The 23,430-nt window shown below is 31.9% G+C and overlaps 2 protein-coding genes across 4 annotated transcripts in view; one reads left to right on the top strand and one right to left on the bottom strand.

The window, feature by feature from the left end:
* LOC105343374 (glycoprotein-N-acetylgalactosamine 3-beta-galactosyltransferase 1) overlaps positions 1 to 14,731 on the bottom strand; it is a 22,518-nt gene extending 7,787 nt beyond the window's left edge. The window contains exons 1-2 of one of the 2 annotated variants that reach the window (XM_034456368.2): positions 14,652 to 14,731; positions 14,015 to 14,163 (exon numbers count right to left, since the gene is read on the bottom strand). The gene's annotated coding sequence lies outside the window, so the exon portion shown is untranslated. Of the gene's footprint in view, positions 1 to 4,735; positions 4,872 to 14,014; positions 14,164 to 14,651 lie in introns of those variants that run through there. The other variant, XM_011450704.4, reaches the window with a different exon arrangement.
* LOC105335070 (glycoprotein-N-acetylgalactosamine 3-beta-galactosyltransferase 1) lies at positions 10,448 to 23,430 on the top strand. Of its 2 annotated transcripts, XM_011438746.4 has the most exons (6): positions 10,448 to 10,504; positions 18,722 to 18,858; positions 19,329 to 19,695; positions 20,042 to 20,092; positions 21,387 to 22,051; positions 22,977 to 23,430. In XM_011438746.4, exons 3-6 carry the CDS (start codon positions 19,587 to 19,589, stop codon positions 23,133 to 23,135), a joined length of 984 nt encoding a protein of 327 aa, XP_011437048.3. In that variant the 5' UTR covers positions 10,448 to 10,504; positions 18,722 to 18,858; positions 19,329 to 19,586; the 3' UTR covers positions 23,136 to 23,430. The 2 variants fall into 2 exon arrangements, with proteins under 2 accessions (XP_011437048.3, XP_065922643.1); XM_066066571.1 differs by lacking the exons at positions 10,448 to 10,504; positions 18,722 to 18,858 and adding an exon at positions 18,951 to 19,057.

The raw sequence follows: 23,430 nt of genomic DNA, 5'->3' as shown, positions 1-23,430 counted from the left end.
TATTACCAGTCAGTGAATCAATGAAGAAGCGAAGCCACTGGCCACATTCGTGGACATGTAATATGTTAAATAAACTCATCTTGCTTTCAAACAAAGTCATGTGTCTGAGAGACAACTTAAACTTATCCTTTTAAAGAAGTTATGTGTCCGCGGGAAAAAACCTCCCACAATTTGGAGAAAATTACGTGATGTTCATTCTATATTTAATCAAATATACCTTGCACGCAATGTCGTATGGCACACCGAAATAAAAGACTGATACTCATCAGGTGACCGTTAAAACCTATGGACCTCTTGTTTTTATAATCATACAAATACCACTCATCGTTAATATGCACACGCGAGTTTGGTAAACCATTGACTTTTTTCAGTAAGTCTGTATTTTGATATCATTAGAGATAGACATACTAGAACCATTTTAATAAAAGCTTGGACTTTGGGTAGTTATGTCAAACAGCAATGTGACGTAGGCCTGTCTATTTCATTGCTGGCTACTCATTCAAGCTCTTTGAAATCAACAAGACTTTCGAGCGAAGACGACACAATCTATGTATATTTCACTTGAATCAAGCGTCATTTTTAACTTCTTTTGACGCAAGAAGATGAGAGTTACATCCTACCGAAAGTCCAAGGTCTTGTTAAAATGGTTCTTATCATAAGTAAGAACATCTCCATCTTTTTTTAAATTTTATTTCCTAAAAGACATTCCTTGTCTTAGGTGTTATCGTTGAAAATAAAATGTATGATTCATCTGAATAACGCCTCATTAACGATGAATTAATCGGAGAGAGAGAGAGAGAGAGAGAGAGAGAGAGAGAGAGAGAGAGGGGGGGGGAGAAAGAACACCATCAAAATAAAACAATAACGATCTCGTATAACGTAAGTATATGATTTTTGATATTTATTTTTACATCTATGCATTTCATTGTTTATGCTTAGATTATTAACTGTTTATCAAACTTACGTTTGAAATTCTCGCAATTTGAAGAGTTATGAGCAAGTATTATTAAATTCATTTTCAAAATTTTGTTCACTGTATTCCATATTTCTTCCCTCTCTATTCTTTAACACGACAAATCAAATTTTGCACATCTAATATTTTAAAAAACCCACATTTTCAAGCAAGAAGTCATTTGACAACAATTATGACAACCAGTGTGATAAATAGCTTAAATCATAATTGAGATTAAACAAAAAGCATATGAAGGGAGGAGGTTTGTTTTTGCAAAATATGACTGTTAAAACAATAAAAATTCACTTGATTTTTTTCTTTAATAAACCAAAATATGCAATTTGTTTGTTGTTTTAAATCTGAATAACAAATCTAGTTCCTCCTAAATTTCAAATAAATGTTTGAAAGAAATCTCAAAGAGCATATTTTTTATGCATACCCTACATCATTATAGACAGAGAAGCTTTAATTCTGTCATTCAAAAAACACTGATGAAAATGAATAACATGTCACCACAGCACGTTCTTGTACATAAACACTGACAGGTGACGGAAAAATAAAACCAAACGCACGGATGATCTTGATTTAACCAGCATAGCCAGGAACTTTAAGTTTTAATAGACTCTGATATGTAAATCAAAACACTTCCAAAGGCATTCCGGAAAATTGAGGCACGTTAAGAAATATTGTTTTGAATAATTTTTACAGAGAAAAAATATGCGATAACCTATATTTGTCAAAAATAATGCAATGTGTAATATATCTCTCTTTTAATTTTAGCAGTCCGAACTTAATGGACTCCAATGGTGCAAAAAATATATAAATTCAACATGCATGTTCCATCAGCTGTCCACAGCCAGCTGTTTATTTTCATTATTTATGATGTCTCTCATATTCCACATTTACTAGAAGACGGTCTGCAACTTCGTATAAGTGCTCATACAGCAATTGTTACGTGATTGTACTTATAACGCGAACGTAATGGAAAACAATGAAAAACTGCGTTATTTATTGACTAAAATCAAAATCAAAACATGGTGTTCATAGAACTATATATTTATTTTTTAAATCTTACGTAGAATGTTGCATATTTCTAAGCATATATGAATTGCAGTTGCACGAAAAGAAGTGCATATTCATTTTTCACGGAAGTTTTTGCTCCCTGAGATTTATGGAACTATACTTTTTTGGGGTGTTGACAACAGCAGTCTTGTAAATTGTCTGCCAAAAAGGTTTTTGTTATCCGAATTATTAACATTCTGAGACAAAAAGCACACTTCTTCTTTAGTTTGGTACGTGGTTTGCATTGAAAATGTGTATTTCTCTATTTGTCGTTGTGTATACTCTAATCGTTGAGATTTTCAGTTTCTCGTCAGTTCATCCTTTCTTTTCCAGCGCTTTTTAGTTGCTGTTATTGATAATCTGATATTTTCTCTTCTCCGTAGTCTAGATCCTCCTCATATGTTTTGACACATCATAGGCGTCGGAAGCAAATTGAAAGTGGGGGGGCTAGACTAATCCTCAGAAATATTGAGAAAAAAGTAATTCCCAAAATCATGGAAATCCTAATCCTTTGGGGGGGGGGGGGGGGGGGGGGGGGGAGGAGAATATACCTATACTTCCAATACTTCCAAAAAAAAAATTACTTAGCCAAAATTTTTTTTCCCCAAAATCATGAAATTCCTAATCCGTGCGGGGGGGGGGGGGGGGGGGGGGGGGGGGGGGGGGGGCTAGTATACTTCTGTATCTAACTTTTCAATCTTTCAAGGTAAATTTAGGAACAATAATCTTTCCTGCGAGAAAAAGTGGGGGGGGGGGGGGCTGAACCCTCTATCATGCTATGTTTCTAATGCTTAGGTATAACTTTGCAAAAAAAATGGGGGGGCTAAGCCCCCCCTAGCCCCCCCGGTTCCGACGCCTATGCACATGACCTTTCACACAACCCAATTTCTTCAGCACTGAACCATCACTGGCAGTTTTTCTACGTTGACATTTCTATGTTGCTGTGATTCTTCTACTTTTTATCCTAGGTTCTAGAAGCTTGTGGTCTGAATCAATTTTGTTCTGTATATTTCTACTACTATCATATTATATAAGATCTGACTATTTTTCTTGTCACACTTGTATTGTTTATCATATTTGTAGTCCATTAAGTGATGTCCAATATTTTTTGTTGTAAGTTATGCTTTATATGGGGGGAAATGAACCCCTTTCAATGTAATTGTGAGCACATAACATAAAAATGCTCTTTTTTTCCTTTAACTCTTCCTATTCTGTATTATTTCTCTCACATTATTGTCCCTCCAAACTTGGGAATCCATGTCTCCCATCAGTCTTAGTATGTCTTCAGATGGTGTGTTACTCCAAAGTTGATAGCAGAACAATGCTGTATTGTATTTGTTGTTGCATTACACCTATTGACAGATGTGTGATCTCATCGGAATACGAGTTCTAAGAATTTATCATAGGAGGTATCGTAAAATTTCATACTTAAAAATATATTTCGAGTATCTTTGAAAAATAGCATAGAAGTGAATAATCGTCTGTGGGGTTTTTTTTTAGTAAAGACATAAACGACACAAAAGATAATAAAAGAAACATATTTTTCAAGAATAAAAATGATATGTTCATGTATGTTATACAAAAACATTATTGTACTTTTATTAAACCTGAAATATTTCATAGATATGTTAGCGCACAATCAGCAAAAATAATGTATATTTAACTGTCATAAAAAAAATTCCGAAAATTAATGACACAAGGTATACAATGAATAAAAGTTTTACTTTCGTTTAAAACATTGTTGCATTGACCCATACATTATGAAGAATAAATGAAGAAATTTATCTTTAAAAATAAAGTAAACTTTTTAAAATCCTGAAACATTTCATAAATATAAGAAATATTGGTGGTCCTTGCGTATCTAACTGTCACGGGAATTTTTCAGAAAACTCATGACACAAGTTATGCATAGATTGAATAACAGTTTCACTTGCTAGAAGAATATATCATAAAACATTATTGCACATTGACCCAATCATATTGCAAAAATGAGGAAAATATTCACAATGATAGAATTTATCTTTTAACAAGATCAACAAACGTTCTTAAATTCAACAATTATATTAAAATAAACAGTACAAAATTTGATACTTTTTATGGATTAACATAAATGTTCATTCTCTAAATAGAGTTCCTGTTTATTTCCAGTAACGACAAAGCAATATGGCAGTTAGTGATTAATATTGAAGTATCATTTCAAATTCTTTCAGCGTCCGTTTTATCATAAGTAGCTGTAGATACCATGAGTGGTTCTAATTAATGATAATGGCATTCTTGAATATAGTTTCAACTTGAATCATTAGACAGAAATATATTTTGCCTGCAAATAAACCCATAAATATTTCGTTGATACCAAGGACATGATTTACTAGTTGTAAAGTGGTGAACAACCAAGGGAAACTTAGACATCGGTTTAATTTGTTTGTCCATATATCTTTCTATTTGTCTTCTTTTATAGTATATTTTCCATTTAAGAGTCATTAGTTCTATATTTAGCTGTAACTCGGCTAAACGCGGGCGATATTATAATAAGAGTAATCTCAATGATCTACTGCAGTCTTTACTAATGATGTTTTCAGTTAAACGATTGCACCAAGGGTAATAAGTTTCACCACAATTTTCACTATGTTCCTGCTTAAAGGCTATTAAAGTCAGAGTGAGAGGATCAGATCTTTTCGAACCATGCAAGGCACACATAGACGAAAATAAGTTGCTGCTTACCTAGCCGAGACTATCTTAAATTTTCATCCATCTGCACTTGAAAAAGTCTTGCTAGCTTATTTGTTATTCGTGTAATAACCGTTATTTTTATCGAAATAAAATGAAGTAATTGAAGGAACAAAACGTTAATTGTGTATTATTTCCGTAATACTGAATCTCTGCATTATAGTTCAGTCACTTAAAGAAGAACATGCACATCTGTCCGGTGAGCTAGGGATAGTACTCATAAACTTTTGTACTTTTGTAAATTGTTTGCAAGATCACACTTTTTAAACAAAATAAAAGAAAAAAACCGATTAACAGCACAAATAATGAACAAAAATAAAAAAAAAAAATCAAATTTTTAACAAATCTAAATCCAAGCCGCAATAAGTTTATGACATTTATGGATACCTGACAAATACAACTGTTTAATTTCACATAAAAGTTTGACAAATAGAAGTGGACATTTATGTAAACAGATGGTACATGTATGTGCAAGACAATTCAAATTGTATGGAAGAAAAATAATGCAAAACAAATACTATCAGTAATGTACGGAAGTAATAATGCAGAAACAGATCGTATTCTGTAATAACATGTTTTTCTTTGCTCTACACGCAATTCGAACAAGTTATTTACAAATAAGCTATGCATGTCAGTCTCGTTATTAAAAATTTTAAAATACACGAACTTGAAAACCATTGCTTCTGCACAGAAGCCCCTCCGGAGAAAAAATTGATGCATCAGAAACTCTCTTACGAGATTTGAATTTCAGATCTCATATTTTCGAATCTCGACTGACAGTCTGGGCTTTCGTATAAGACCTTTTCCCATTGAAGTGAAGGGAATGGCAGGTAATTGTTAACTGGGATTTCACAAAGCGTATGTTTTTGTTTTATTTGTTTATTTTTGGTAAACCCAATACGCATACTTGCTTAGATTATAGAAAAAAAAACCATTTAACTTATTGCATTTATAAAAAAAAAAGATTTTAATTATTAAGAAAAGTAGTAAATGACTAAAGAAATCTTTAAAAGGCAACTTTCAAAGTGAAGATTTTTTTAATGAAATGCTTAATATTTCTGAATAAATTGAGAATCATAAGTCACGAAATTGTATTATTTACATGTACATTTGCAGATGTTTAAACAAAAAAAAATGAAATCAGATCCACAAACCACTGCACTGATAAAACATTATAAACCTAACCTTTTTTTGATAAAAAAATGTCTGGAATGAAAACCTTGATAGCAAAAAATAAATGATAATCTGAATCACTTTTTATGCGAAATTTGCTGGTGAAATACACAAAAAAAAAATGAAAATTACTGAAATGAAAGGGACGGAAATTAACTAACCTCTTTCTGTTTAAAAAAAAACAATTGATAACAGTTAATCGATAAATTAACGATAATGTTATCTAATGAGGCAGAGCAAAAAGCACTTATAAAGAAACACAATAGTACTTATTGTATCGTTCTAGTAACCTTATGATAAAATTATGTCATGTCTGGTGTTACCATGTAATAAATTTGCGCACAATCGTGTTTCTTATGTATAACCCAAACAAAATTTTGTTGCTGAATATGAAATTTAAATGATAAATTGAACATGACTTTTTGTTTAAACAATTGGAAAGCACAAATATTTAAAAATTATCTACCCTCGGTAAATAAATTTCATATTCAACAAAAAACAACAAATGTCCTGTTTATCAAATTTTCTTGGTCTCTACTTTTGCTCTAGTCTTTTTTCTGTACAGCCACGTGCGTGGTGATCACGGGTCAGAAAGAATTATATGATAAAAACGAGATAAAATCAATTATTTTTATTTCAAATGTTTCCTAATATGGATAGAGATGACGGTCGCATCTGGAGGCCAAATTTACATTAGCACGCCTTATTCATATAAATACACTATTATTGTATCATGGATTTTCGAATAGGCGTTTTAGATTTACTGATCCTTTGTCCTCTATCTCTTTAATTTAACAGTTATTGTTCAACGAATTACATGTAGCTACCATTTATGTAATAATCATTTTCCCCGCAAGATATAACGTGACAGCAATTATAAGCTACAATAGTTAAAAACATGAATGATAGCAAAGACTATGATCGAAAAAAATTATGACGAAAAACTTGAAAGAAGAATTTGGGGGAGGGCTGAGGGGTAAACTATGACTTTAAAGACATTCACATTTTTCTCTAAACGAAAACCTATTAAAAATGTTTTTTTAAATAATCTATCTTACTAACTACTGCTACTGCATTTCATTCTCTTTTTCTGTGGATTCTTGCAGGACAGGTTTTCGTTGCGTATGCAATTATATCATTATAGACAGTCTAGATGAAAATATCTGTCATTCAGAAAAACAAGGATGAAAATAAATGAGATAACACCACAACAAGTTATTGTGTTTAAATACTGACAGGTGACGACAAATTCATTAAACCGAACACACGTACGGCCCTCATTTAATAGGTATGGACAGGAAGTCTATTGTAAGTTAATAGAGACTTTGATATATAAACCAAAAGACTTTTACAGACATTTCGGAAAATTGCAAGAGAACTGGATGCAATATTTTAAATAATGCATACAAATTATATCCATGTTCTACAACACACTGTCAGTTTGATGTGTCAAAACGGTATAAAACATGATTTATCATTTGTACAATTTTACACCTTCTGGACTTCACATACACCATAACTGTTGTTTGTCTTATAATTAATTATAAAAGTGGAATATTTGTAAAGAGATTTTAATGTAAGATTTAGGAGAGTATAAGCGCTTCCGAGTGACCACCATCATATCATGAAAAAGCACATTTACATAAAATAGCTCTAACTTCACTTGATTAAACTACAACAAAACACGAAAAAAAACATATTAACATGACAACGCACTTTTACATGTAATAACCACATAATGATATAATAAAGTATCCTGGCAGTTGGAATAACTACAGCACAAAAAGCATTATCTTCTTATAAAAATAATCACAATTTAACAGAATAAAGTACCAATAATCATATGAATTAACCATGTACAGCATAAACCAGCAGAACCGTCATATGAATATTATTAACCACGATATAATATAATAAAGAACCACCTTCACGTGAAATATCCAATATCCAAATATCTTATCATGATTAACTACAAAGGGTAGATGTGGCGTATTTGGTAACGCACTTTTTTTTTACAGCAGTTTGTTAACATTAACGCTAACTATAACTCTATTTGAAAAAATGTGTTGTTTTTTTTTTACAAAGTGTGTTGACTTGATCCCAAAAGTCACGCAAATTGGAAAAAAAAATCATAGTGCGTAATTTTTAAGGTGCTTTGTAAAAGGCGTACCACACTCCATAAAACTTAGAAAAAAAAACACTTTACATACATGTATAGCAGAAAGGAGACTTTTGTCTCTTTTATGCATTTGATTTTTTGGGTCACTGTTAGAATCATTCAATACTGACATGGTGGGAAATGGTCATGTCTTTTTTAAATTGATATTTGTTGCGTAAAATATATTTTGCATTCGTGCATTCTTTTTCATTTTGTCGCACAGTTCAAAGTTTGTGCTTTGTACAATTGGCATAGTACTTGAAAAAAATGAAGAAAATCCAATAGATACTAGTACCATACATAAATACATTAATTCAGTGAGTACTTTTCCTATGTCTCTATTAAAAAAATACTCCTGGATTCATTTTAGAATGCAAGACATGCTGACCTCTTCATCTATGTTACATACTGTATAATTAAAAATTCTTTAATTTTATCTTAACCTCCTAACCACGACCGTTATATATGTAAAAGACAACAAGGAAGCACATTATTTTAAATGAATTTAGGTATCCAATTTTAATAATCATTTATTTTCACTTATTCCAGAGTATCGTGTCAAAAATAATCGCAAGATTTATATCTGAAGATTTCTTCAGGTAACACTTTTCACGTTTTTGTTTAGATAGTACAACTGCATGAGAGAAGTGCATATTCATTTTTCACGGAGGTGTTTCCCCAGTAGATTTATGGAACAAAACCATATATTTTGGTGTAAAATGACAGCATCTACCAAGTAAATTGTCTGCCAAAATTTGTTTTGTCTCCCAAAATATTTAAGTTATGGCTGACTGTTGAGTCTCGTACGTGGCTTGCATTGAAAACATTGTTTTACATCATTTGAGATTTTCACACAATTTATTTATCTTCTGGGAATTTACTATCAAAATTTCAATTTAACTAGATATATATTATTCCATTTGTATTCAACTATTCAAACTTTATTCGGTTTTTTTATTTTATGAAATATCACTTGTGTTAAAATTTAAAAAAAAATAAAGATATAAATCAATGTTAAGACTTAACAAAAAGTTTTCCATTTATATTCGTTTAAAATGATCATTGATAACTTTTTTTATGTCTATATATCTTGCTCTTAATTAATCCGTAATTTGTTTTTTACTGCCGTATTTGAATAAAATTTGACTTTTTTGGCCAAATGCTCTCTTGATTTTTTGTCGCCTTATTGAATAATTGAGTCATCAATCAAAATCCAGGAAAGAAAATAAAACATTTCTGCTGCATTGTTGCCAAAAAATACATTAACTTTCAATTTGAACAGAAGATCAATCACAGCCTGTCATTGTATATTTTGAAATTTCTTAATTTGAGAGAGTAAATTTCTTATTCAGAATAACTTGCCAATCAATTACACCATCATGACAAGTAACAAAAAAATCTAAATTGTAAGTATTGTTCAATTTTTGTTTCCAAAGGTATTTTATTCCTAAAAACTGTTTTATAGTAAAGTTTAGGTACGCTATTGCCTATTGATTCAAAATCGAACGTACCGAGAAACCCTGTTTGAGATCAAAGATATTGTGTATGTATGTTGTTTATAAAATATTTGGGTATATTTTGGATATCTCTATCATAAGCTGTTCAAAGCGTTTTGTAAAAATTGTACAACTTCTATACTACTAACCAAAAATAATGGCCCAACATTTTTTAATGTCACAGAGCGCTTGAAAAGGATCGTGTGACAAGTTATGCAATAAATAACATTTTTACTGGCTAGAAGACAATGTTTAGCATTCTTGTACACTGACCCAAACATAATGGCGAAAAATGAGGGGGGGGGGGGGAGAGAAGAATATGCTAAAGGTGAAAGTTTCAGAATTTTCGTTTTTATCCAGCTTAAGGTTAACAAACTTTCGTCACTTAAAGAAATTAATTTAAGATTTATTCTTTTTCATAATGAATCTTATTTTCGAATCAGACTTCTGTATTCTTTGGACAATGCAAATGCAATGCATCATTCCCCTATTCTTAAAAGACATTAGAAATCTCGAGCAATGCAAGATGTAAAAAAAAACAAAAAACTGCGTGCTCCTGCAATAGTGCTGACAGTATATCATTCCCAAATCTTCACACGCAAAGTCCATTTTGCTAAATCAAGCCGCAAGTTACATAAATAGTACTAATTAATGATAAAGACCTTTGTTGGTGTAGATGCCGCTTCAATTATTTTCAACAAACATTGCAATTATTATCAGCAAATAAACCCATGAATATTCTGTTGATGCCCCAGAAATGATTTACTAGTACTTAAAGTCAAGTGTTCAACAATAAAGAAACACGAAACACTGGTATTGTTGGTTTGTCCATATATCTTTTCCCATGTCGACTTTTATAATATTTTTTTTTGGCTCTAGGTCACGTGTTCTATAATTATTTGCCACTCGGCAAATGCGGGCAATGCCATAATGAAGGTAATCTCAATTTTCTACGGTAGTATTTGCTAATGACTATTGCATCTAAAGTAGTAGGGTTTATCACAACTTTCATTGTGTTCCTTTATTAAAGACAGAGCCGTAGTGCAAAATTTATGTCTTATAATATTTGCTTGGTTTTTTTTGCTGTTCTTTGACAGAATATTTAAAATATAATTTAATAATATAGAATAATTTAAAAGCAAGAATGTTTTTGTAGTTTGAATTTGTGCAACTCCTTTTATTAGAATTAGCTAAACCAAATTGATATATTTACTACTGTGTAGTTTTGCTTTTTAATTTTTTTTTATCGAAATTTGAAACAAAAAGAGTGAATTGTTGCATGAAAGCATGCACGCTGTTTATCTCTTCTTATCAAAAATTAATGATTTAATGTTATTAGTCATGCGTATGTGTTCTAAGAATTATTTGAAAATTCACTTGAAATATTTTTAAATCTCTTATAACTACATGTATTATGAGAGAACGAAACAGTGATGGTATTAAAGATTTACCAAACTATGCCACTTTTTAATTATTATTTATTATAAGTAAACAAGTTCTCAAAACATTGGAGAGAGACAACTAGAGAAACATCTTCACAAGTTAAGTGTTTTTGATTCGATCCGTTACTCACAAATCAGAAACCCTTGATTTGGGAAGACGTCGAAGAAAAGGTGTATGATGTTTCAGCGACGGGATGAGGATGAATTCCAATCGATCAATTCACCAATATGGTCTAAAAATTACACATCTTTCTATATCCCATCTAAAGAGATGCCACAAGTCAACAACCACTTTAATGCCATATTAACAGTACGGAGAAAAACTTCTTTAAATAACATTATTTCCTTGTCTGAACAACTCTTAACGAAATCTCAATCACTCGGTATTCTGGGTTGTTATATTTATTATTAGATAGATGTATGTAAGTATTATCTCCTTGTGCTTACATTTAATTAAGTGGAGTGAGATCTTTTTAAATGAAGACGGGAAAATGACCTGGTTTGTCAATAATATCTTTTGTTATTATTTTCTTTTTTGATTATATTTTTAAATTATTATTTTTTATTGCTTTCTAAAGTTTTTTTTTTTTTAATGAGAAGGGGGGGGGGGTATCATATTGGCCAATACCTTTTCATGTCTGATTAAAAGACAGTTTAAACTATCAACTTTTTCCTCTCTTTTTTTAGACCGTCTTTGGCATAGTGTTAAAATGCTTTTATTTAAAAAAAAAAAAAAAAAGTAATTCAGTTTTTCTTTTGGTCGTTTTGTTCCAAGCTCCGACTCCACTGACCTGTAGAAAGGGGCCTACAATTAACTTATTAATATTTAGACCGCTGAACTGCCGTAACTGACAAAAGCAAGGATGGAAACGATTGTTTTGTCACGAAGATGATCATTTAAATTTCAAAACAGTAGTTCTCTCAAAAAGCACTTGGAAATTTAAACAAAATGACACATAATTGTTAAGCCCTATCATTAATGATAAATAGTTTCATAATTTTGTTTATAAACAAATTATGAAACTATGAAAATCACAGAAACTTTTTTAAATCAATGTTTAAAACATGTGAAATCAAATCACATTTTCTCCATAACCTATGGACATTTGTAATGGCTGACATTATCTTTCATGCTTTGGATTATGTATATCATGTTAATTCATGTAATTATACTTCATCATTAAATCTTTTACACAAGTACCTCTGCGTCCAATCGCCAATACTGTGTCAGTATATTATATCATACATTATCAGGGAAATTTCTTAAACACTTTTGTTGGTATGGAGATTAATTCAAACGGCAAGATTATGTATACATAATGGTAATTTTTTTTAACAAAAATGCGAAATGCTCAGCAACAATTCTCTCTCTCTCTCTCTCTCTCTCTCTCTCTCTCTCTCTCTCTCTCTCTCTCTCAATGCACTCATTCTTAGTTGCTATTGTCATTTATACTAGTGACCTGTTTTATACGAGTTATTTTTTGAATTTGTTGATCGTCAGTAGTCGTAAATCTGTCGTAAACTTTTAAACATTTTCATTTTTTTTTTCTGAAATAATTAGACAATTTTAATAAAGTGCATTATGCAAAATTGTCAGAAGAAAGGAAAAAATACATACCCTTACAGCCCTATAAATGTTGGGTAACAACGATAACCTTTAATGAATACGATTTTTCGAAAAATCGACTCTATTCCTAAGCATCCAGCAGACAAATTAATTAAAGCACGATTATGACAATTATGATAAGCAAGGTCATTGAAAGCCAGTATAATTATCATTAATTTCTTTTAAAAATTTCTCCTCTTATTTTGTGTACTAAAAATTTGATTTTGAGTAGAAACTTTTCATCTCCTTAGTAACACAGTTTTTTTTAATGCTTGGCAAGTTTATTAGTACAGTTAAAATGCATCATGTTTACAAAATCTTATTTTCTACCCCTTGACAACTAGCAAACAAACCAAATGCATAGTTAGGATGAGCAAAGGGTTCTTTACCAAAATTGAGAAATTCACAACCCCTATATATAAGGGGTTCTGGTGGCTAAAAAATGTTTAACATGGGGCAAGTTGAATTCTGTGTGGTGTACTTGTACCAATATGTAAATCATGAATGTATTTGAGTGGCCATACAGAAGATACAGGTTTCATATTTCTTCTCAATTGATCTAAAATCTTCTGTTTCTGTTTTCGAACGAGCATTCTCTTGCTCAGGAATCTAATATCTATTCGATTCCCAACATTAATATTTGTAAAACAGTTTTGAGCTATTTATTCCTTGCATAGAAGTTCCAGTTTAGCGATAAAGAAACCTTTTTTTAACGGTAAGTAACCATGCAATGTGAATGACAAAATTCTGAGGCATACTTTTTTTCTTTTATTACATGCAAATCATTCATGGTCAAAGTAAAAAAAAGGTACTATTCAGAAAGCTTCAAAAATAGCCAGCCAGTAGCATTCCTATATCAGAATATTTTCAATAAAACATAGGTATAAAGAATAAAGTGTTGGTGTATGCCCCCCCCCAAAAAAAAAAATTGTAAATAAGTACCAGTAATACCCCCCCCCAAAAAAAAAATTGTAAATAAGTACCAGTAAATGAAAATATATAGAAACTACAAGTTATGATAATATAATGGTCTAACCGAGAAGTACTAGTAGGTGAATACTCTGGGAGCTTGGAGCACAGACAGGGAGACTACAAAAGTAGACATGTCACTCTTGGAGTATTATGAGGTGATAATTTCGGTTGGGGCGTGATCAAATCTATCATAAAGCCCTTTGGGCTTTATTGGTTTTGATCACGCCCCGACCGAAATTATCACCTCATAATACTCCAAGAATGATTCCTTATTCCTTAAACAACTACCTCAAAACTCATTTCTGCACTATGAAAATGATGTACTGGTGATTTATAACTGTGTAAATTTATACTCAATGGTGAACTCCCTGTTTTCGAGTTTGCAGTCAATGTTATCAAACCCAACATTAGTGCACCTGTACTTACACACAAGAGTTCCTTCTTTAATAGACAAGGAAGGAGGTGTCAAGTTGAGAATGCTGCACTTGTCTCTTAGCAACCTTGTGCTTTCTTTGTTGCGGAACATTGAGGTGCAAGGGGCGATGTCTGAAACTGGTGCGAGCCAGCCACTCAATCTGTTGTAAGATAAGAGTAATATGGGTAGAATGAATATCATTCAATTAATTAAACTTCTCACTTCAGTCAAACATGGTTGCAGTGAATATGGTTACAACAAATTCACACTACTGTGAAGTCAGGCCCCAGGGCCATAAAACTTAGACGAGCTTACTTATGATCTAAGTCTCACTTTTACAAAAGGATTATATAGTGGAAAAGTGAGACTGAGATCAAAAGTGAGCTCGTCTAAGTTTTATGGCCCCGGGGCCAGTTTTCTTCTCTATAGTCTAGAAACCAATTATAAACTTAACAGTTTCAATGAATTACACTTGTTACAAAATAAAATTGATTGTCCCTGATACTTCTCCATTTGCATTTTTACTCTATAGATTTTTGAAATGCTCTCTTTTCAAAGTAGACTTTATATCCAAGCTTAAACAACTATGAACACACACATCTACTGTTACATATCTATGTATTTCATACTACATTATTTATTACTTACTGTGTGGGTGGGTTGCGGGACTGTAGGCAATTCCCTGCGATCTTCCGACTTATTGATTGCACTTGTCAGTTTGTATTGTAAACCAAAACCAAATGATATAGAGAAATATTTTTTTAACACTGCATTTTTTCATTTTTATGTTGCTATAATAATCAAAATCCTCCAACAACCAAATAATGTATGACAGTAGTAAAGGAGAGAAAGGTCTACAGAGATCTGCAGGATTTGATCATGATTACTTAGTGTATACATGATTACTTAGTGTATACATGATTACTTAATGTATACATGATTACTTATAGTGTATACAATCATGTCAAGAAATGATCACAAATCTCAGAATGTCTTACATAGTCATTCATGTGCTCTTTCCATGCATGACGGAAGGAGACAAAAGATGGCTTTTGCTGTAGGACACAATAAAGCTCAGAGTGAAAGAATGAAACAGGTCTGGGATAGAAAGATTGAATCAAATATAAAGGAGTGAGAGGACAATAAAGATGGAAGTGAAACCAAGATCCAAAAATAATCAAGTTGAAGTTTAATAACAATTGTTTTTGCCCTACAACCAGAGTGATAATTGTCAAACTTAAAAAAACCCATGATTCTGTCCTTATGAATATATTCACCATAGACCTAAATAATTCCTCTGAGTGATAGAAGAAAGGGGGACACCTCCCCCCCCCCCCCCCCCCCCCCCCCCGAATTTGCATTGTTACCACTAAAAGACATACATTTTTCCTTTTTCAAGTAAAGCTTGTTACAAGTTCGAGGTGTTATTAATAGGTGGTTCAATTTCAACAACAATATATTTTATGATGTTATATAATAAATCTGACTTACACTAGATTTGATGTGGAGTTCCAGCAACACATTGTACCAATGACTCTCGCTCTCACGATTAGACGAGGCATCGATGCAGCGCTGAATAATATATAGAAATTTATAAAAGTTTGTAAATATCATATAATTATAGAAAGCTGTATAGCAAGTATTTCAAATTGTTTATCTAACAAGTAAATATGTATTTTAATTAGAAATCAGACATATTTATACATTATGAAAAATATGCAACATCAGAAACCTAACCTCCGGCTCCCTACTCCGATGCGGACATTTTTTTCTTTTCTTTTATTTATCTATTTTTTTTATTTGGTTTTCTTTTATATAATTAAATTGATATTATGAGTATTTGTATTATTATTCTTTTATTAATATAGTATGAAGACATATTCTCGAAACTTGAAAAAATAAACCACTTGAAAAATCCATCATGGCGACCCTCTTCTTCATTAGACAGAAATATAGAAAATCGCTCGCCAGTCATTTAAAGAATGCTTTTGTAAACAAATAATCTTAGATCTTGAGAGCCTTTACCCTCTTTGACGAGCTGTAGCTCTTTCTTTCGGATGATCCCTCTCTTTTCATAGTGATTTTCTCTGATTTTTGCGCTCTGTGTGAATACACGTCTGATTGCCACCGATCAAATTCAGTAACTAACGCGGAAACCACAACGCAACGAATATATATACCTACAGTGATGACGTTACCCATAACGACGTCGTACCATGGATACCGAAGATATTCGTAGGCTACATATTTTACATACCTTGTACTTTAGGATAATGTGTATCAAAAATAATCACAGTTTCAAAACTCAAATTTATATTTTGGTTGTTGAACATATCAAAAGCCTCATCAAAATGACGTCATAATGCTTGTCGCGTTTGGTTTGGCGCACTTTGTTTTGGTACGACAAAATACCCAATGATTTGTGACAATTTTCTTTTAAAACCGATATGAATTGAATCTCTTTTTCTTTTGTAACATTCAATGACCCCCCCCCCTTTTTTTGGGGGGGGGGGGGTGGGGGGGTGGGGGGGGGGGTAGAGGTATGGTGTGGTGGGGGTTCCAAACATCATTTTTAACCACGCTGAATATATGTTTATATTGCCTGTTATGGTAAACAGACTGAAATCTAAAAATTGAATGACTTATTTCTTAAATCAGAAAAAGGTTATATATGCATTTATGACCATTTTTTCATGTTACGAAGAAAACAAGCAACAATAGCAGCAAAAACTTTGTCCTGAGTGACAAATGTGGTATCTTGGAAATGTCTGTCCGTTGACTGCTTTATCACTCCTTCTAAATCATGAAACTCACAAATCAACGAGACACTAACATACAGCTACGTGTATTGCATTTAAACATATTACAGGTTTTGTCAAAACGCGTCATGTACAATTTTTTAAACAAATCTAATTTTTTACTGTTAATTAAGCACAGTGTTAACTCTAATGATATTTATTAATAACTACTAGCATTTAAATGAATTTATCTAAAAATTAATGTTGTTGTTGTTTGTTGTTTTTATACTACATGTATGGTTATGTGCATACATGTATATATGCATGTGCTAAATAAATTCCTCATATTTTACCTTGTCGTTAGCATTCCTGGAATTTTTGCCAATCATAATATTGTAATAAAACTGAAATAAAAAAATGTCCACATCAAATCAATTATTGATGCATTTCATATAAACTTTCATAGACAGAATATCTTGTTTGAAAAAATATGAAAAAAATAATTACTAAGAAAAACCATTTTAGGCGAATTTATACTGAGATTCATATTATTCATTTTGATTCATGATATTTGCAAGTTTTGACATTTTAAAAAGTAAGATTATTTATGGAAGGAAATGGTGACAACCTACAAAAATTTACAAACGCGTGTCATTTAATATCATATTTGTTAAACAAGAAAAGTGTGATATTTTACAGAATTTTAATCCTATTTCTTAACTTTTAGGAGTCGCTGATTTATTTTCTGACAGGATCCTCATAATATGATTGTAAATCTACGTCTAGTGCAATAGAATTATGCACAAATCAACGCATGTCTCCGTACGTGATCTGAATCATGATATGCTTGTTAGGAAAAAAAATAAAATTTTCAAAGAAAGAGAATTAAAAATAACTTAAATTTCTTAGGATCGTGTGTTTGATAATTATTTTTTTTAAAGAAACTTTGTTATATTTTGCATTAATATTTTGATAGGTGAAATAACTATATGTAGTCTGTCGATTTTCTTTTAAATCTTTTAATTAAATTATATTTTTCATACTTTCAAGGAAGCTTTGACATGCATATTTCTGTGCGAAAATGGATGTAATCAAATGGATAAAAAATTAAGGATAATTTATATCAATAGGGGTATTTTTTCCATTCTTTAATTGCTTGAACGTGATGTTACATGTTTGTAAATTCAACGCGAATTATGTTTTCTTCTATGTTTGCTATACCGCATCAACGTACATGAACCACAGAAGTAAGTCTATAACTGTTAAAATTATTCTCTTTTTATAAAGATTTGTGAAACTTTCAAATTTTAAAGCTGAAATATTTTGATTCTTTTTTTTTCCTTAGTTTTTTTTTCTTAGTTTATAGTCCCAAAAATATTTTAAGGTATACATAATAGTAACAGGTAATTTGAACCTTCTGGCATCCTTAAATACTTCTGTTTGTCCCTTTTATCTCTCTCTCTTTCTCTCTCTCTCTGCACCATAGCAATGTATGACAACAGTTTGTCTACCATGAATATATATATCACGCAAAACGTACTTCTATCTGTTCATAGAATCTTATCTGAAGAAGATTTTATTCACATGTAATGTGCCTTTATTTTGTCTATGTAAAATAAAAGCAAAAAAAAAAATATGCTCTTGAAATGTTGGACTGTGTCTTTAGAATTGATTCATTAACATTATGCTTATAAATTACAATAAAATCTACTTTTCCTTACAAAGGAATATACATACAAGCTACTACGCTTTATTTCATCCTGATATTAATATATGCATGACTTTAAATCTCTTTTTTTTTTCGTGCAAAAATTAATAAAATGAATATCATTGTCATTTTTTTTATAAGAGTTATGTTCAGCATTTTACAAATGAATTTGATATTACAAAGTCATCCCCAAACTCTCCCAAAATGGCTTTAAAATGCATTCGAAACTTTGACCTTCACTTTACTCAGTATATGCGTATTTGTCGTACCAGCTCCCTTGGACACAGAACTGGCCTTATCCACAATTATAGAGATTCGAACCCATGACCTCATCCTTCATGCGCTCTTTCACCGTGCCATGCCTTGAGGGAGAGATAAAACTGGCTGATCCCATCAACGGTATTCAGAGGTACCTTACGTTTTTAATACATTTCTTTTAATAAAATTATCACCTGTACTACAATTATTTTTATTGAAGTACGGGGGTAATTTTATCATTAAAAGATTTTTTTTTATTATCGGAAGCCTGTAAAACTGATACAGTAACACACTTTATAACATCTTTTTGACTAGACTGGATGCTTTGGACGATAATCAATTAATAAATGGTATGTAAACTCGAGCTCTGAAAAATAAAGATTTGATGCAGCAATTTACGTAAAGCGTTATCAATCCTAAAGAAAAGGTGGACTTGAGTTATGAAAAGAACAAAAACAAACCGTTCGGTTAAATAACATTATCATAAGCGAGTGAGGTTTATCCGTCGACTGACATTAATAATTAGATCATAATTCATTACGACTGAAGAAGAAATCGGCACGTTAGGCCGTGTGGTACATTTGCATGCGTTACCTCCTTCTTTTAATCTTATTTTTTCAGTTTGTCACGGTTTTTGCCCGTTCTTCTACCTTCATGTCAGGTGTCATCACAGCTTTCTGAAACTTGCGCATCTTTTCGGATTTGTTTCCAGTCTCGTGAAATAAACAAGGGGGAAAATTGGAAAAGCTTCACATTGATAAAACTTTTTATAAGAGGACTTGACATTTGTATTGGAAATAAACAAGGAATCGGTGACATTAGCAAAACTAAGAAGATATTTATGTGGAATTGACATTCCTGCTTTTTCTAAGCAGGAAGATGTCTGTTTCCATATCCAGACGACTCCAGAGATCATTGTTTGTGGCGGGATGTTTCATTTTCTGCTTTTGTTTCTTGTTTTTGGATAGATATTCCAGGCTTGTACGAGGTAAGGGATATGAAACTAATAAGAAAATACAACTGCATTATCCAATATCAATTAAATAACATGTACTGTATAAAATATTGACCTCTTTCGTCTTTTAACAAAATCAGCTACCTTTGATAATCTTGGATTTATTAACGATTAACATATTAATGAATAATAAAAAAAATAGTGTATTCTAAATAATGCATCATATATCTGGATTAGATATTCTGAAAATAAGGTTTTATATTTTATGTAATAAATTAATCAGTGCAGGTTTATAAGGTTGATTTTTTTAACTTTAAAATTAACATTATTAATCCTTAATTAGTTTTATGAAATAAAAAAGGAATTTTTATAATTTCAGATGAAATTGACATGAATGGCGTTGTTGAAATGGATAGCTTTAGAAGATCAGGTAATACTTTAATATCGTTACATAATGGATGAAAAAGTGGTCACTCATTATCATTTCATTTTCTCTGTGATATCTTCAAACACCTTCTGATTTATGACTCATAATTAAACACATCTGGTTGACTTCAGGGGTAATTTACTACCTAATTGTGCTTCATTTGATTACACCATTAAAAATTTAGCAATTCTAATTAGTGATGCAGACATAATACAAGTTCCCTCATCGCGATTTTGCACCCACTTAATTTCAAAACATGAGACGTTTTTGTATGCATTGTATTGTTTAATTTCAAAGAATTGCGCTACAAGCACTTTTAATCCATTTTTAACGCGCACTAATTGGGTGAACTTTGGTAAATACGTTCATTAATCAAATGTACGGAATGGTAGTTTGGAGCATAAAAGAAATAAGTAAACTACAGTAAATAACGTAATTGTGCGTTTAAATTGGCCAAAATTACGACGTATTTTACGTTTGTTTAATCATGCAAAACAAAATTTCTCCTGATATTCTCAACTTATATTATCTTTTAATTGTAGATTTAGTTTTTTATTGCTTCATTTTTAAAGATAATCAAAGCTTTTAAACATTCGAATGATAAAAAAAAAACCCAACATAACTGAGAAGTTACTTGACAAGTTGTACAATAATATTGAATAAATCATCTGGCTAGACTCTTATGCTTGTCTCCTTCATTATCATTACAAATCGGAGTCATTACCTTTCAATTCGAAATGTCATCGTTTGCATAAATCACTGTATGATATGATGCACTTTTACTAAATAATTCAACGATTTGAACTCTTAATCGTGTAATTCTCTTAGTGATGAATTTTACCTCGAGACATTAGAAAAGGTAAAATAGTAGAAATGAATAAGAAAATGTTTTGATAAATTTCAAAATAAACATCCGAACTTTTCCATAATGAAACTACATTGTATTGTGAATGAAATGGCTGTTAAGATTTTTGTGATGGCCAACGGGGGCAAAATCCAAAGGCTAATCTACGTGTAAACTGAATGGCCATGTGAATTTAAAAGCGGGTAAAATAAAGCAATTCATGGGGAAAAAACTGCACTAAAACTGAATTAAATGCAGAATGATACTATGGTAGATTCCATGCAGTAATAATACGAGAAAAAACCCCCTATGAACAACTTATAATTCCAGAAAGTAATAGAAAGTAGTGAGTATGGTTGTTAAAATAAATGTTCACAAAATAAATGAGATACACTTAAATTAAGACTACCCAAGCAGCGTTCATGACTTAGAGTGTTTTATGTTATTTTTCAGATATCAACGAAGTAATAGCCAACGAACTGTCCAGTAAAGTTCGAATACTGTGCTGGATCATGACAACTCCTGAAAACTTGGAAAAGAAGGCGGCGGCAGTGAAAAACACATGGGCGAAACGATGCAACAAAGCCCTGTTCTTCAGCAGCGAAACGAACGCTTCTTTCCCAACTATAGGACTGAATACCACCGAGGGAAGGCAGCATCTGACTGCCAAGACTGTGCAAGCTTTCCGATATTGTTACGAACATTATGGAGACCAGTTTGACTGGTTTCTCAAAGCAGACGATGATACGTACATAATAGTGGAGAACTTACGCTATTTCCTCTCTCATCATGATCCGAATTCTTTGGAATATTTCGGACACAAGTTTAAGGTGATTGTGAAACAGGGATATTTCAGTGGAGGAGCCGGTTATATACTGAGTAGAAAGAGTCTGGAAGTTTTTGTGACTAAAGGCCTTTCGGGTACCGTGAAGTGTAGGCAAGATGGCGGGGCTGAAGATGCCGAGATTGGTATATGCATGGAGAACCTCGGTATTAAGGCGGGAGATTCTCAAGACATTTATGGCAAAGAGACATTCCATCCTTTCAATCCCACTGCACACCTAAGAGGATTTTATCCTCCTTGGTTTTACAATAATGCAGCAAACTACCCACAGAAGGTACAAGCAAACAAGAGAAAGAGTATCCATTGAAAATCATGTCATATCATGATCAAATCATGTTCATATGGAATCATGCATTGATAATCGTGGTGATTTAATTTTGTTAATTGGTTTCCCTCTCCAACAAATTAAAGTCGTCAACAAATTATAAAATTTGATCTATATGTATATTATTTATTGCATAAGAATGGATCAACGAAGAAACGTCCACATGAACTTGTAAAAGAACTTAATATTCACGAAAATTAGTCCTCATAAATTTAAATGATCCCACAGTACAATTATCTTTCTTTATATTTGCTTTGAATCCACTAGAAAACCGTTTCCTCCATCGTCTTGAGCCACGGTCCGGAGTCAGCATAGCTCTCTGCTCCAGATGGGAGAGGATCGTATATATATATTGGCCATAGTATACAACCATAATTGTTTGCTTGTTTGCTTTGCCCGACTCGATGCCAATGATTCCCTTTTTTTGCGCATCAATGTTTCAAATTCAAATTTGTTTTTAAACAGGTTGACATTTATTTTGATACCGCAAGTGAAAACATTTCATGTGAATTAATTGTTCTTTCTAGTACCTCGCAGAGATTAAACCTTCGACTCTAGTTTGGCATGTCCTTGAGTTTCATATATATGCATTTATTTCAGTATCAAACTCTTCGAGAACTAATGTTGAATACGATTGCCCCCCCCCCCGTCCATTTTTATATGGTGCGGCCTTTTACCTAGCGAAGATGCAAACAATGGCGAGGATGTGCTAAAAATTCAATACATGTACAGTTTTAAATGATTGTGTTATATATATATATATATATATATATATATATATATATATATATATATATATATATATATATATATATATATATATATAATATATATATATATAATGCTGATCATTTTTAAAATTTATCTTCGCCAGGGTCTTGGATGCTGCAGCGATTACAGTATATCGTTCCATTACATGACGCCAAATGACATGTACGCCATGGAGTATCTCGTTTACCATCTTCGTCCGTACGGACTTGTACAGGATGTGCGTAAAACACGGACGTTCAGAATGAAAAACATGGCTAGCTAGTGTTCAGCGTATACACAGACCTTCCTAGATCTGCTGTCAGCCATCGTTTGGATGTGAAAGAATCAGTTGTCAAGACAACATAATCATGCTGTAATTTTAAAATATACTTGGTGGCAGTTGTAATTACGTAAAATGTCATTCAATGTCATCATTTAGAATTACAACAAGACACGAGTTTGATCTTATGTCTTGTAGAGAAATCTTTTTTACTAGAAAAAATATATGCTTCATTGACACTGTATCAGTGCCGAATTTTGTACTTGATTTTTGCAACAAATGCTTCTACCTATAATAC

This window comes from Magallana gigas, chromosome 7, assembly GCF_963853765.1.
Source record: "Magallana gigas chromosome 7, xbMagGiga1.1, whole genome shotgun sequence".
Taxonomy (NCBI): Eukaryota; Metazoa; Mollusca; class Bivalvia; order Ostreida; family Ostreidae; genus Magallana; species Magallana gigas.
This window is presented reverse-complemented; position numbering and strand designations above follow the sequence as displayed.

Excerpts from the sequence above, each read along its gene's own strand:
- LOC105335070 (XM_011438746.4), top strand. The coding sequence starts at position 19,587 with ATGTCTGTTTCCATATCCAGACGACTCCAGAGATCATTGTTTGTGGCG. Across the intron at positions 20,093-21,386 it reads GGATAGCTTTAGAAGATCAG|ATATCAACGAAGTAATAGCC; the intron begins GTAATACTTTAA and ends GTTATTTTTCAG. Across the intron at positions 22,052-22,976 it reads CAGCAAACTACCCACAGAAG|GGTCTTGGATGCTGCAGCGA; the intron begins GTACAAGCAAAC and ends TATCTTCGCCAG.